General features: G+C 49.1%; 1 protein-coding gene across 2 annotated transcripts in view; it reads left to right on the forward strand.

Annotated features, from left to right (window-relative positions):
* Positions 1-15315, forward strand: part of tinagl1 (tubulointerstitial nephritis antigen-like 1) — a 110380-nt gene that overhangs the window by 72792 nt on the left and 22273 nt on the right. For both annotated transcript variants that reach the window (XM_043717967.2, XM_043717968.2), the window contains exons 6-10: positions 1607-1730; positions 10883-11033; positions 11758-11941; positions 12398-12443; positions 14726-14849. In XM_043717967.2, the coding sequence (XP_043573902.2) occupies positions 1607-1730; positions 10883-11033; positions 11758-11941; positions 12398-12443; positions 14726-14849 (629 nt within the window). The remainder of the gene's footprint in view (positions 1-1606; positions 1731-10882; positions 11034-11757; positions 11942-12397; positions 12444-14725; positions 14850-15315) is intronic.

Consider the following 15315-nt stretch of genomic DNA (forward strand, 5'->3'; position numbering starts at 1 on the left):
GCAATATGTTTTGTCCAGGCTCCACAAATGCCAGGCTATGACCATCACAAATAAGAGACAATCTAATGACTGCCCCATATCAATATCCTGGGGGTCATCATTGACTAGAACCTCAACTTGACTCACCACATAAACACGGTGGCTATAAGAGCAGGTCATAACTAGGAATACGGTGGTGGGTAACTCTCCTCCTAACACCTCAAAGCCTGTCCACCATCGACAAGGCATAGTCAGGAGTGTGATGGAATATTCCCCATTTGCCTGGGTGAATGTAGCCCCAACAACAATCAAGAAGCTCGACAGCATCCAGGGCAAAACAGCCCGCTTGATTGGCACAGCATCCACAAGCATCCATTCCCTCCACACCGACGTTCAGTAGCAGTAGTGTCTACTATGTACCAGATCCACTGCTGAAATTCACCAAAGATCCTCAGGCAGCACCTTCCAAACCCATAACCACCATAACTAGAAGGACACGGACAGCAGATATATGGAAACACCATCGTCTTCAAGTTTCTCTCCAAGTCACTCACCATCCTGACTTGAAAATATATTGCCATTCCTTCACTGTCACTGGGTCAAAATCCTGGAATTCCCTCCCTAATGGCATTGTGAGTCAACCCACAGCAGATGGACTGCAGTTCAAGAAGACAGCTTCTTGAAAGGCAACTAGGGATGGCAATAAATGCTGGCCAGCCAGCAATGCCCGCAACCCACAAAAAAATGAATTTTTTTTTAAATGCTCCTTATTACTCAAACCTTCAAGTCCAGGTAGCATCCTAGTAAATATTTTGTTGCAACAGTGTGTACCACCTACAAGATTTAGATTTAGATTAGATTTAGATTAGATTAGATTACAGTGTGGAAACAGGCCCTTCGGCCCAACAAGTCCACACCGACCCGCCGAAGCGAAACCCACCCATGTCCCTACATTTACCCCTTATCTAACACTACGGGCAATTTAGTATGGCCAATTCACCTGACCTGCACATCTTTGGACTGTGGGAGGAAACCGGAGCACCCGGAGGAAACCCACGCAGACAGGGGGAGAACGTGCAAACTCCACACAGTCAGTCGCCTGAGGCGGGAATTGAACCCGGGTCTCTGTCGCTGTGAGGCAGCAGTGCTAACCACTGTGCCACCATGCCGCCCCCACTGTGCCAAGATGCACCATCACAACTGACCAAGGCTCCATCAGCAGCACCTTTTAAAAAACCATAACAAGGACAAGAGCAGCCGATGCAGTAATGCTGTCCCCATGCAAGTTCACCTGCAAGCCAGTCACCATTCTGCCCTTCTGACTCGCAAACATATCGCTGTTCTTCCAGTGCCATTAGGTCAAAATCCTGTAACTCCCTCCTTAATAGCACTTTGAGTATTTCTTTAACCAAGGAATGCAGAGATTTAATCACCACTTTGAGGGCAAATTAGGATGGGCAATATTGTTGTTGGGGCCAGAGATACCACATTGCAGAACAGATTAAAAATAAAGGGATAAGGATCAAAGCAGTTCCAATCCATAATAAATATGATCTGGGCTAGTTATTTAATAACAAAGTCATGACCTGTTCGTGTTCCAGTAACTGCATTTGCCTCTTGCTTTCAGATGAAAATGGACAGTAATGACCTCCTGCCTCGATACTTCAATGCAGCACATAAATGGCCAGGGATGATCCATGAGCCTCTGGACCAGGGCAACTGTGCAGCCTCCTGGGCCTTTTCTACAGCAGGTAACAGCTGCATTCTGAGGGCATGGGGCATATTAAGGCATCACAATGATGGGCATGGGGCATATCAGAGTATGGGTATATTGAATCATCACAATGATGGGCATGGGGCATATCAGAGTATGGGTATATTGAATCATCACAATGATGGGCATGGGGCATATCAGAGTATGGGTATATTGAATCATCACAATGATGGGCTTGGGGCATATCAGAGTATGGGTATATTGAATCATCACAATGATGGGCATGGGGTATATCAGACTATGGTCTTAATGAGGCATCAAAATGAGGAGCGTAAGGCATATTGGGGCATATTAGAGTGTTACAGTGAAGGGGCATAAGGTATATTGGGATATTGCTGTGAGGAGTGTGGATGTATCGGATGTTCCTCTGATCTTCTGGACTTCCCAAGATCTTACTGTTCATAATCTATTCATGTGTTTATCCCACTCACTTGCTTTTTCCTTCTAGCTAACCAATCTTCTATCCATGCCAATAGTTACCCCATACACCATGAATTTTAGTTTCCACAGTATCATTTTATATGGAACCTTATCAAATGTTTCTGGAAATCAAACTACAGGCACATTCAAAGGTTCCCTTTCGGGCACACTTTATGTTATTCCTCAAGTAACTCTAATACATTGGTCAAATATGACTTCCCTTTCGGAAAATTAAATCCATTCTGCCTGATGTACCTTGAATTTATCCAAGTACTCTACTTTCATAATAGTCATAGAGTCTCAGAGATGTACAGCATGGAAACAGACCCAACTCATCATGCCAACCAGATATCCTAAATTAATGTAATCCCATTTGCCAGCACTTGGTCCAAACCCTCTACATCCTTCCTATTCATATACTCATCCAGATGCCTTTTGAATGTTGTAATTGTACAAGGGTCCACCAGTTCCTCTGGCAGCTCATTCTATTCATGTACCTCCCTCTGTGTGAAAAGATTGCCCCTTAGGTCCCTTTTAAATCTTTTCCCTTCCGCCCTCTAATTCAGACTCCCCCACCCAGGGAAAATACCTTGTCTATTTATGCTATCCATGCCCCTTATGATTTATAAACTTCTATAAGTCACCCCTCAGCCTCCAGCCCCAGCCTATTCAGCCTCGCCCTTTAGCTCAAATCCTCCAATCCTGGCAACATCCTTGTAAATATTTTCTGAATCCTTTCAAGTTTCACAACATCATTCCGATAGGAAGGAGACCGTAATTGCACAATAGGGCGGCACGGTGGCACAGTGGTTAGCACTGTTGCCTCACAGCGCCAGAGACCCGGGTTCAATTCCCGCCTCAGGCGACTGACTGTGTGGAGTTTGCATGTTCTCCCCGTGTCTGCGTGGGTTTCCTCCGGGTGCTCCGGTTTCCTCCCACAGTCCAAAAGATGTGCAGGTCAGGTGAATTGACCATGCTAAATTGCCCGAAGTGTTAGGTAAAGGGTAAATGTAGGGGTATGGGTGACTTGCGCTTTGGCGGGGCGGTGTGGACTTGTTGGGCTGAAGGGCCTGTTTCCACACTGTAAGTAATCTAATCTAATCTAATTCCAACAGTGGCCTAACCAATGTCCTATACAGCTGCAACATGACCTCCCAACTCCTATACTCAATGCTCTGACCAATAAAGGAAAACATACCAAATGCCTTCTTCACTATCCTATCTACCACCGACTCCACTTTCAAGATAGTATGAACCTGCATTCCAAGGTCTCTTTGTTCAGCAACACTCCCCAGTTAACTTACCGTTAAGCGTATAAGTCCTGCTAAGAATTGTCTTTCCAAAATACAGCAGCTTCTAACAATTTCCCTGTGTCCGGTGTTAAACTAACTGGCCTGTATTTATCTGCCTATTTGACTCACTCTAGTTTTAAGTAAACCTACCACCAACCCCCACACTATTATTTTAAGTCCTAAGATTAGAAATTATTTTCATGACTTTGTTCTAAGTCTCACTTGGGACGAGATTTGTTTTTTTTTAATAGCAGCATGTTAATACTTCACAGGATTTACCAATAATAGTAAATTATACTTAAAGAAAGAAAATAGCATTCAACAGCCACTCATTGTTACTTTTTAAAATATTAAAGCAGGTATAATAATTCATGTGTTAAAATTTTCTAGTTTACGATGAAATGGAAAATACTCATCAACCAGTCAATTCCCCACTCCCCTGATGAAATGCTTTGCATTTTCCACTAACTAAAGAGCAGTTGATCAGAAAGAAAGCTAGCTGTGACCTGATCCAGTGAATCCCAAATTCTGCTTCAGCTCCACTCTCCCAATCTGAGTAGGGAATATTAGTGAGTGCTATAGTGAGGGGTGTAGGGGATATCAGTAAGTGTCACAGTGCGGGGTGTGGGGGCATATCAGGGAGTGTCACAGTGTGGGGTGTGGGGGATATCAGTGAGTGTCACAGTGCGGGGTGTGGGGGATATCAGTGAGTGTCACAGTGCGGGGTGTGGGGGATATCAGTGAGTGTCACAGTGCGGGATATGGGATATATCAGTGAGTGTCACAGTGCGGGGTGTGGAGGATATCAGTGAGTGTCACAGTGCGGGATATGGGATATATCAGTGAGTGTCACAGTGCGGGGTGTGGGGGATATCAGGGAGTGTCACAGTGCGGGGTGTGGGGGATATCAGTGAGTGTCACCGTGCGGGGTGTGGGGGATATCAGTGAGTGTCACAGTGCGGGGTGTGGGGGATATCAGTGAGTGTCACAGTGCGGGGTGTGGGGGATATCAGTGAGTGTCACAGTGCGGGATATGGGGGTATATCAGTGAGTGTCACAGTGCGGGGTGTGGGGGATATCAGGGAGTGTCACAGTGCGGGGTGTGGGGGATATCAGTGAGTGTCACAGTGCGGGGTGTGGGGGATATCAGTGAGTGTCACAGTGCGGGGTGTGGGGGATATCAGTGAGTGTCACCGTGCGGGGGGTGGGGGATATCAATGAGTGTCACAGTGCAGGGCGTGGGAGATATAAGTGACTGTCACAGTGCGGGGTGTGGGGGATATCAGTGAGTGTCACAGTGCCCACTGTTGGGCGATATCAGTGAGTGTCACAGTGTGGGGTGTGGGGGACATCAGTGAGTGTCACAGTGCGGGGTATGGGGGATACCAGTGTGGGGCCTGGGAGATATCAGTGAGTGTCACAATGCGGGATGTGGGGGATATCACTAAGTGTCACAGTGCGGGGTGTGGCGGATATCAGTGAGTGTCACAGTGCAGGGTGTTGGGGGATACCAGTGTGGGGCCTGGGGGATATCAGTGAGTGTCAGAGTGGGGCTGTGGGGGATATCATTGAGTGTCACAATGCCCACAGTTGGGGGCTATCAGGGAGTGTCACAGTGCGGGGCCTGGGGGCTATCAGGGAGTGTCACAGTGCGGGGTGTGGCGGATATTAGTGAGTGTCACGGTGCGGGGTGTGGGTGATATCAGTGCGTGTCACTGTGCCCAGAGTTGAGGGGATAACAGTGAGTGACAGAATGCGGGGGGTGGGGGATTTCAATGAGTGTCACAGTGCAGGGCGTGGGGGATATAAGTGACTGTCACAGTGCGGGGTGTGGGGGATATCAGTGAGTGTCACTGTGCGGTGCGGGGGGACATCAGTGAGTGTCACAGTGCGGGGTGTGGCGTATATCAGTGAGTGTCACAGTGCCCACTGTAAGGGAATATCAGTGAGTGTCACAGTGCGTGGAGTGGGGTATATCAGTGAGCGTCACAGTGCAGGGTGTGGGGGATAACAGTGAGTGTCACAGTGCGGGGTGTGGGGGATATCAGAGTGTCACAGTGCAGGGTGTGGGGGATATCAGAGAGTGTCACAGTGCGGGGTGTGGGGGATATCAGTGAGTGTCACAGTGCGGAGTGTGGGGGTTATCAGTGAGTGTCACAGTGCGGGGTGTGGGGGATATCAGTGAGTGTCACAGTGCGGAGTGTGGGGGTTATCAGTGAGTGTCACAGTGCGGGGTGTGGGGGATATCCGTGAGTGTCACAGTGCGGAGTGTGGGGGTTATCAGTGAGTGTCACAGTGCGGGGTGTAGAGGATGTCAGTGAGTGTCACAGTGCGGAGTGTGGGTGATATCAGTGAGTGTCACAGTGCAGGGTGTGGAGGATGTCAGTGAGTGTCACAGTGCGGGGTGTGGGTGATTTCAGTGAGTGTCACAATGCGGGGTGTGGGGGATATCAGTGAGTGTCACAGTGCGGGGCCTGGGGGCTATCAGGGAGTGTCACAGTGCGGGGTGTGGCGGATATTAGTGATTGTCACAGTGCGGGGTGTGGGTGATATCGTTGCTTGTCACAGTGTCCAGTGTTGGTAGCTATCAGCGAGTTTCACAGTGCAGGGTGTGGGGGATAACAGTGAGTGTCACCGTGCGAGGTGTGGGGGTTATCAGTGAGTGTCACAGTGCCCAGTGTAGGGGGATAACAGTGAGTGTCAGAGTGCGGGGTGTGGGGGATATCAGCGAGTGTCACAGTGCGGGGTATGGAGGATATCAGCGAGTGTCACAGTGCGGGGTGTGGGGGATATCAGTGGGTGTCACAGTGCGGGGGGTGGGGGTTATCAGTGAGTGTCACAGTGCAGGGTGTGGGGGATATCAGTGAGTGTCACAGTGCCTGGTGTAGGGGGATATGATTGTGGGGCCTGGGGGATATCAGTGAGTGTCGGAGTGCTCAGTGTTGGAGAATATCAGTGAGTGTCACAGTGCGGGGGTTGGGGCTATCAGGGAGTGTCACAGTGCGGGGTGTGTCGGATATTAGTGAGTGTCACAGTGCGGGGTGTAGGTGATATCAGTGCGTGTCACAGTGCCCAGTGTTGGTAGCTATCAGGGAGTTTTACAGTGCGGGGTGTGGGGAATATCAGTGAGTGTCAGCGTGCCGCGTGTGGAGTTATCAGTGAGTGACACAGTGCGGGGTGTGAGGAATATCAGTGCGTGTCACAGTGCCTAGTGTAGGCGGATATCAGTGCAGGGCCTGGGGATATCAGTGAGTGTCAGAGTGCGGCGTGTGGGGGATATCATTGAGTGTCACAGTGCCCACTGTTGGGGGCTATCAGGGAGTGTCACAGTGCAGGGTATGGAGGATATCAGTGAGTGTGACAATGCGGGTTATGGAGGATATCAGTGAGTGTCACAGTGCAGGGTATGGAGGATATCAGCGAGTGTCATAGTGCGGGGTGTGGGGGATATCAGTGAGTGTCACAGTGCGGGGGGTGGGGGTTATCAGTGAGTGTCATAGTGCAGGGTGTGCGGGAGTGTCACAGTGCGATGTGTGGGGGATATCAGCGAGTGTCACAGTGCAGGGTGTGCCGGATATTAGTGAGTGTCACAGTGCGGAGCGTGAGGGATATTACTGAGAGTCACAGTGCGGGGTATGGAGGATATCAGCGAGTGTTACAGTGCGGGGTGTGGGGGATATCAGTGAGTGTCACAGTGTGGGGTATGGAGGATATCAGCGAGTGTTACAGTGCAGGGTGTGGGGGATATCAGTGTTTGTCAGAATGCGGGATGTGAGGGATATCAGTGCGTGTCGCAGTGCCTAGTGTAGTGGGATATCAGTGCAGGGCTTGGGGGATATCAGTGAGTGTCAGAGTGGGGGTGTGGGCGATATCATTGAGTGTCACAGTGCCCACTGTTGGGTCGATATCAGTGAGTGTTACAGTGCGGGGCCTGGGGGCTATCAGGGAGTGTCACAGTGTGGGGTGTGGCGGACATTAGTGATTGTCACAGTGCGGGGTGTGGGAGATATCAGTGAGTGTCACAATTCCCAGTGTTGGTAGCTATCAAGGAGTTTCACAGTGCAGGGTGTGGGGGATATCAGTGAGTGTCACAGTGCAGGGTGTGGGGGATATCAGTAAGTGTCACAGTGCAGGGTGTGGGTATATCAGTGAGTGTCACAGTGCAGGGTGTGGGGGATATCAGTGAGTGTCACAGTGCGGGGTGTGGGGGATATCAGTGCGTGTCACAGTGCAGGGTGTGCGGGATATCAGTGAGTGTCACAGTGCAGGGTGTTGGGGGATATCAGGGAGTGTCTCATTGCGGGGTGTGTGGGTGATATCAGGGAGTGTCACAGTGCAGGGTGTTGGGAGCTATCAGGGAGTGTCACAGTGCGGGGTGTGGGGTATATCAGTGAGTGTCACAGTGCGGGGTGTGGGGGATATCAGTGAGTGTCACAGTGCAGGTTGTGGGGGGATATCAGTGAGTGTCACAGTGCGGGGTGTGGGGGGATATCAGTGAATGTCACAGTGCGGGGTGTGGGGGATATCAGTGATTGTCACAGTGTGGGGTGTGGGTAATATTAGTGTGTGTCACAGTGCAGGGTGTGGGTAATATTAGTGTGTGTCACAATGCAGGGTGTGGGGGATATCAGTGAGTGTCACAGTGCAGGGTGTGGGGGATATCAGTGAGTGTCACAGTGCAGGGTGTTGGGAGATATCAGTGAGTGTCGCAGTGCGGGTTGTGAGGGGATATCAGTGAGTGTCACAGTGCGGGGTGTGGGGGATATCAGTGAGTGTCACAGTGCGGGGTGTGGGGGATATCACTACGTGTCACAGTGCAGGGTGTGGGGGATATCAGAGAGTGTCACAGTGCAGGGTATGGAGGATATCAGTGAGTGTCACAGTGCGGTGTGTGGGGGATATCAGTGCGTGTCACAGTGCCTAGTGTACGGGGATATCAGTGCAGGGCCTGAGGGATATCAGTGAGCATCAGAGTGGGGGTGTGGGTGATATCATTGAGTGTCACAGTGCCCACTGTTGGGGGCTATCAGGGAGTGTCACAGTTCGGGGCCTGGGAGCTATGTGAGTGTCACAGTGCGGGGTGTGGTGGATATCAGTGATTGTCATAGTGCGGGGTGTGGCGGATATCAGTGAGTGTCACAGTGCAGGGTATGGAGGATATCAGCGAGTGTCACAGTGCAGGGTGTGGGGGATATCAGTGAATGTCACAGTGCGGGATTTGGGGGATTTCAGTGAGTGTCACAATGCAGTGCCTAGGGGATATCATGTGTGTCAGAATGCGGGATGTGAGGGATATCAGTGCGTGTCACAGTGCCTGGTGTAGGGGGATATCAGTGCAGGGCCTGGGGGATATCAGTAAGTGTCAGAGTGGACACCCAACACTGGGAACTGTGACACTCACTGATAGACCCCACACCCTGCACTGTGACACTCACATGTCATTTTCCCACAGCCTGCACTGTGATACTCACTGATAACCCCCAACACTGGGCACTGTGACGGTCACTGATATCTCCCAAAACCCTGCACTGTGACACTCACTAATATTACCAACACCCCGCACTGTGACACTCACTGATATCCCCCACACCCCAAACTGTGACACTGACTGATAACCTCCACACCCCGAACTGTGACACTCACTGATATCACCCACATCCCGCACTGTGACACACACTGGACACTGTGACGGTCACTGATATCTCCCAACACCCTGCACTGTGACACTCACGAATATTGCCCACACCCCGCACTGTGACACTGACTGATAACCCCACACCCCGAACTGTGACACTCACTGATATCACCCACACGCTGCACTGTGACACTCCCTGACATCCCCCTACACTGGGCAATGTGACACTCACTGATATCCCCCAACTCTGGGCACTGTGACACTCACTGATATCCCCCAACACTGGGCACTGTGACAATCACTGATATCCCCCACACTCTGCACAGTGACATTCACTGACATCCCCCTACACTGGGCAATGTGACACTCACTGATGTCCCTCACACCCCGCACTGTGCCAATCACTGATATCGCCCAACAGTGGCCACTGTGACACCCACTGATATCTGACTACACTGGGCAATGTGACACTCACTGATATCCCCACTCTCCGCACTGTGACACTCACTGATATCCCCACTCTCCGCACTGTGACACTCACTGATAACCCCCATACGCTGCACAGTGACAGTCCCTGATAACTACCACACCCAGCACTGTGACAGTCACGGACATCCCCCCACACCCCGCACTGTGACACTCCCTGATAGCTCCCAACACCCTGCACAGTGACACGCACTGATATCTCCCAACACCCTGCACTGTGATACTCACTGATAACCCCCACACCCCGAACTGTGACACTCCCTGATAGCCCCCAGGCCCAGCACTGTAACACTCACTGATATCCCCCAACACTGGGCACTGTGACAGTCACTGACATCCCCCCACACCCCGCTCTGACACTCACTGATATCCCCCAGGTCCTGCACTGATATCCCCCTACACTAGGCACTGTGACACGCACTGATATCCTTCACATCCCGCATTCTGACACACACTGATATCCCCCAGGCCCCGCACTGTGACACTCACTGATATCCCCCACTCCCTGCACTGAGACACGCACTGATATCCACCACACCCTGCACTGTGACACACACTGATATCACCCACACCCCGCACTGTGACACTCACTGATATCCGCCACTCCTCGCACTGTGACACTCCCTGATAGCCCCCCGGCCCTGCACTGTAACACTCACTGATATCCTCCATACCCTGCACTGTGACAATCACTGATATTCCCCACACCCTGCACTGTGACACTCACTGATATCCTCCATACCCCGCACTGTGACAATCACTGATATCCCCCACACCCCGCACTGTGACACTCGCTGATATCCTCCATACCCCGCACTGTGACACTCGCTGATATCCACCACACCCCGCACTGTGACACTCCCTGATAGCTCCCAGGCCCCGAACTGTGACACTCCCTGATAGCCCCCAACAGTGGGCACTGTGACACTCAATGATATCCCCCACACCCCCACTCTGACACTCACTGATATCCCCCAGGCCCTGCACTGATATCCCCCTACACTAGGCACTGTGACACGCACTGATATCCCCCACACACCGCACTGTGAGACTCACTGATATCACCCACACCCTGCATTGTGTCACAGTGCGGGATGTGGGGGATCTCAGTGAGTGTCACAGTGCGGGGTGTGATGACATTTGAGTGGATAATATTGTGTGGGCTTTGAGGGATTTTAGAGAGTCTCAGTGCCGATTATAGAAGATAACAGTGACACTGTGTGCAAGGAATCAGTAATATCTCACTGAAGAATAATATTTGATGAGCTTATTTGATGTTTGTTCCTTGACCCTTAGCCGTGGCATCTGACAGAATCTCCATCCAATCAATGGGTCACATGACAGCAGCATTATCTCCGCAGAATCTGATTTCGTGCAACACCCGCAATCAAAAAGGCTGTCATGGCGGGCGAGTCGATGGTGCTTGGTGGTACCTCAGACGGCGTGGGTATGTACCCGAGATATTTGTCTGTCATCATATCATATCTGTAGATCATAAACTGACTTTAAGCGGTTCCACAGCCTACATGTCAAGTACTTTTAAGGTGGAAGATTTCCATCGCAGCAGATATGCAGGTAGTGAAGGACACAACAGAAGCCAATGCTTGCGCACTTATAATTTGAAATAACTGACTATATGCACCTCCAAAACAAACCAGCTTCAGTTTATTCCTTTGTATAATCTTTCATACTCAAAATAAGCTCCAAACTAGTTGTTTTAAATTTTTGACACTGGTATGTAATGAATTTATTAGCAGTTGTCAGAATGTCATGTCCACAAGAACATTTGCTTCTGTTTGTCACCTCTGTTTCATTTCCCAAAGCTACTGTCTCTATTTGTAATTTTATCTCTGTGGGGACTGTCAGTGTGACAGCTCCTTTTACAGCACTAGATCACTTCTTCATGAGACTCATTTCCAGAATCATTCTGTACTTGTTTTTTTACTCTATTTTTTCATACCAATCTGCAAATCCATGGACCTTGCTTCATCGTTGTCATGCCAATAGCTTTTCCTACGCATCACAATTCCTCCGTTTGAGAACTTCTAAATTTGGAAATCATTAACTCTTGCTGTGACCTTCTTACCCAGTCACTGGTTAGGTTTGGATAATTGATTGATATTCCTTGTTTGAAGCTCTGCCGTTCACTGCTTTCTGTTTTGTTCCTACAGGGTGGTGTCAGATGCCTGCTACCCATTCTCCAGCTCTGAGACGCAGCAGCTTAGCAGCCAGTGTATGATGTTCACTCGCTCAGCTGGCCGTGGCAAGAGACAGGCAACAATGCCTTGTCCCAATCCCTACAGCCACACAAACCAGATCTATCAATCCACTCCACCTTACCGCCTCTCTAACAACGTGAGTACTCTGGAGTTGTCAGCCCAGCCTTCTCTCCTCTTCAGGCTCTCAGCACTCGCTGTCAGTGTAGCTACAGGAGGAAAGTGCTATCAATATGAGCCAGTTTAGATCCTCATTGAATATCATCATTCACCCACACTCTGACCTAGCAATTTTTACAATTCACTTCACCTTGTTATTCTTTTAAAGATTGAAACAACATTCTCGTGCTTTGTCTCACTCGAGTCAACTTCATCCCACTGCCAGGAAAGTCTCATTTTCAGATGTGCCCCTGTGCAGCACAGGGTGACCAGCTCCCCTCCTGAATGGGCCACCGCTCAGCATCCCTGTTGTTTACCAGCATCTGGGAGCAGCCCTGTAGTGAGGTTTGGGTTTATACAAATGATTATTATGTCAGCAAGACATCAGTGAAGGCTTTTGGTTTTATTCTAATGTAATTAAATATTTATTCAACAGGTTAAGGAAATTATGAAAGAAATAATGGAGAATGGGCCAGTGCAAGGTAGGAGATACTGAGCTCAACCTCTCATGGTTTATCAACTCAGGAGAAGCAGAGATCTTTTAATACAGTGCAACAAAAATATAACAGACACTCACTGTCACCCAGATATACCCCACAGCCCTTACTGTAATGTTGAGATATACGCTGCAGCCCTTGCTGTAATGCTGGGATATACACCGCAGACCTTGCTGTAATGCTGGGATATACCCCACAGCCCTTACTGTAATGTTGAGATATACGCTGCAGCCCTTGCTGTAATGCTGGGATATACACCGCAGACCTTGCTGTAATGCTGGGATATACCCCGCAGCCCTTGCTGTAATGCTGGGATATACACTGCAGACCTTGCTGTAATGCTGGGATATACCCCGCAGCCCTTGCTGTAATGTTGGGATATACACCGCAGACCTTGCTGTAATGCTGAGATATACCCCGCAGCCCTTGCTGTAATGCTGAGATATACCCCGCAGCCCTTGCTGTAATGTTGGGATATACACCGCAGACCTTGCTGTAATGCTGGGATATACCCCACAGCCATGCTGATACCCCGCAGCCCTTGCTGTAATGCTGAGATATACCCCACAGCCCTTGCTGTAATGCTGAGATATACCCCGCAATCCTTGCTGTAATGCTGAGATATACACCGCAGTCCTTGCTGTAATGCTGAGATATACCCCGCAGCCTTTGCTGCAATGCTGAGATATACCCCGCAGCCCTTGCTGTAATGCTGGGATATACCCCACAGCCCTTATTGTAATGTTGGGATATACCCCACAGCCCTTATTGTAATGCTGGGATATACCCCACAACCCTTGCTGTGCTGCTGTCTCTGGCGTAACTCGCACCACAAATTTGTGTGATTATATCCCACTACTCCTACTTCCATATTATCTGTGTTTGTTGATAGAATTCTTGCATGTCGGGTCAGAAAATTTTGGATTCAAGTCCCTGGAATGATTGAGATGGTCAACTGGCAGTCCTAATGCAATACTGTAGGAGCAGCACTGCTGTCACAAGATATTACAGCCATACTGTAAATGATCCTCAGCATGGATCTAATAGATATTATGCCAATTAGGAGTACTTCCATTGGTGGATTACCTATGAATTCATGGAATCCCTACAGTTTAGAAACAAGCCATTCAGCCCAACAAGTCCATACCTCTGACTCTCTGAACAGCATCCCACCCAGACTCACCCCACTACCCTATCCCTGTAACCCTGTATTTCCCATGGCTAATCCGGCTAAGGGCAATTTAGCATGGCCAGTCCACCTAACCTACACATCTTTGGACTGCGGGGGGGAACGGGAGCACCCAGAGGAAACCCACACAGACACAACAATAATGTGCAAACTCCACTCAGTCAACTGAGACTGAAATTGTACCCAGTCCCTGGCACTCTGAGGCAACAATGCTAACCACTGAGCCACTGTGCTGCCCTGGGGTTAGGGTTAGACTAATGCCTGACAGTCTGAGAATTTTTGCTACTGATGAACTCTATAGGCAAATGCTCACTCACCTGATATCATCATCCTTAAGCCTTGACCTTGGATGAATTGATGCAGTTGCTGCTTGAACCCTGCGCTGACTACTTGCCCCTCCCTATGTCAGATGAGCTTGGTGGAGCATTGACTTCTTAATTAATCTACATTTGAAACTAATTAGCATCTCCTGGACTTCCTGCCATTAATAATGTGAATTTAAATCGAATAACCTTTGACCTCAAAGTATAAGGCCATCATTGCCTTTGGGCACAACCTAATCTACGCCTCAGTCTTATGCAGAGCCAGCTCACTATGAGACATGCCTGTGATCAGGTTAGGAATGTGTAGCTGGTTAGGCGGGGCTAGGACCACGGTATGTCATACCGATGTGGTGGAAGGTATAATCGATTGGGAAGTGCTCTTAACAACTTCAGGGTTTTGGGAAATCTTCATAGTCATTAGGAAGTTTCTTTTCTTGGGGTATACATGTTGTTTTGGGAGGAGTTAAAGAACAGCTTTTATTACTGTTGTGTGAAGTCACTGATAGCAGCCATGATTTTTGAGAAAGGTGCCTCCAGAGAATGTCCTGGAATGGGCATTGATGGATGCACCCAAGTATGGATCAGCCTTTTTTTGTGCATTAACTGACAGTGGGTGGTAACACTACAGTTGGAATGTGGTGAGATTATGCAAGAACACTGGTTTGTTTCCTGTGGGGTTCCAGTGAGGGTGTGATGAGGAAGTTGTGATGAGTTTAGAGAATGAATACTTACTCCTCCCTTGTGTGCTCTTACAGCATTGATGGAAGTACATGAAGACTTCTTTGTGTACAAGAGCGGAGTTTACAGACACACACCAACAATGGCTGAAAAACCGGAGACATTCCGCAGACACGGGACACACTCAGTTAAAATCACAGGGTAAGGAATGATTGGTATGGGGTCTTGGTCCAAATAAAATGAAATCCAAGAAGAATTATTGGCAGTTCATGGAGATTCAAAACAACATTCTCATAATTAATACAATTATCTCACTGTCTTGTACTCAGTCAAAGACAATCTGGTTCACATATAAAATAGAGAAATATTTCAACAGTTGACTGCAAGACCAGGAGCTTAAAATGCAATAACTAAACCTCAAATAGGAACACTGCTTGATATTAGCGCATCCAGGGAATCATTGCACTCTTTGTCTTTTTATTGAGCAGTGCCTTTCACTCATGTTCAGAGTTCTCCATGTTCAGAGTTCTCCATGTTCAGAGTTCCCCATGTTCCTCAATAGGAATTTTTTGTTGTTTCACATTCTTGATGGGAACCAAGGGAGGAGAGGTCTAGCCAAGCCTTCGAAGTCCAAGCACAAAATTGGCCAGAGCACAACATGGATTAG

The sequence above is a fragment of the Chiloscyllium plagiosum genome, unplaced genomic scaffold (assembly GCF_037043375.1).
Source record: "Chiloscyllium plagiosum isolate Xiang-an unplaced genomic scaffold, Cpla_swu_hap1 HiC_scaffold_30, whole genome shotgun sequence".
Lineage (NCBI taxonomy): Eukaryota > Metazoa > Chordata > Chondrichthyes > Orectolobiformes > Hemiscylliidae > Chiloscyllium > Chiloscyllium plagiosum.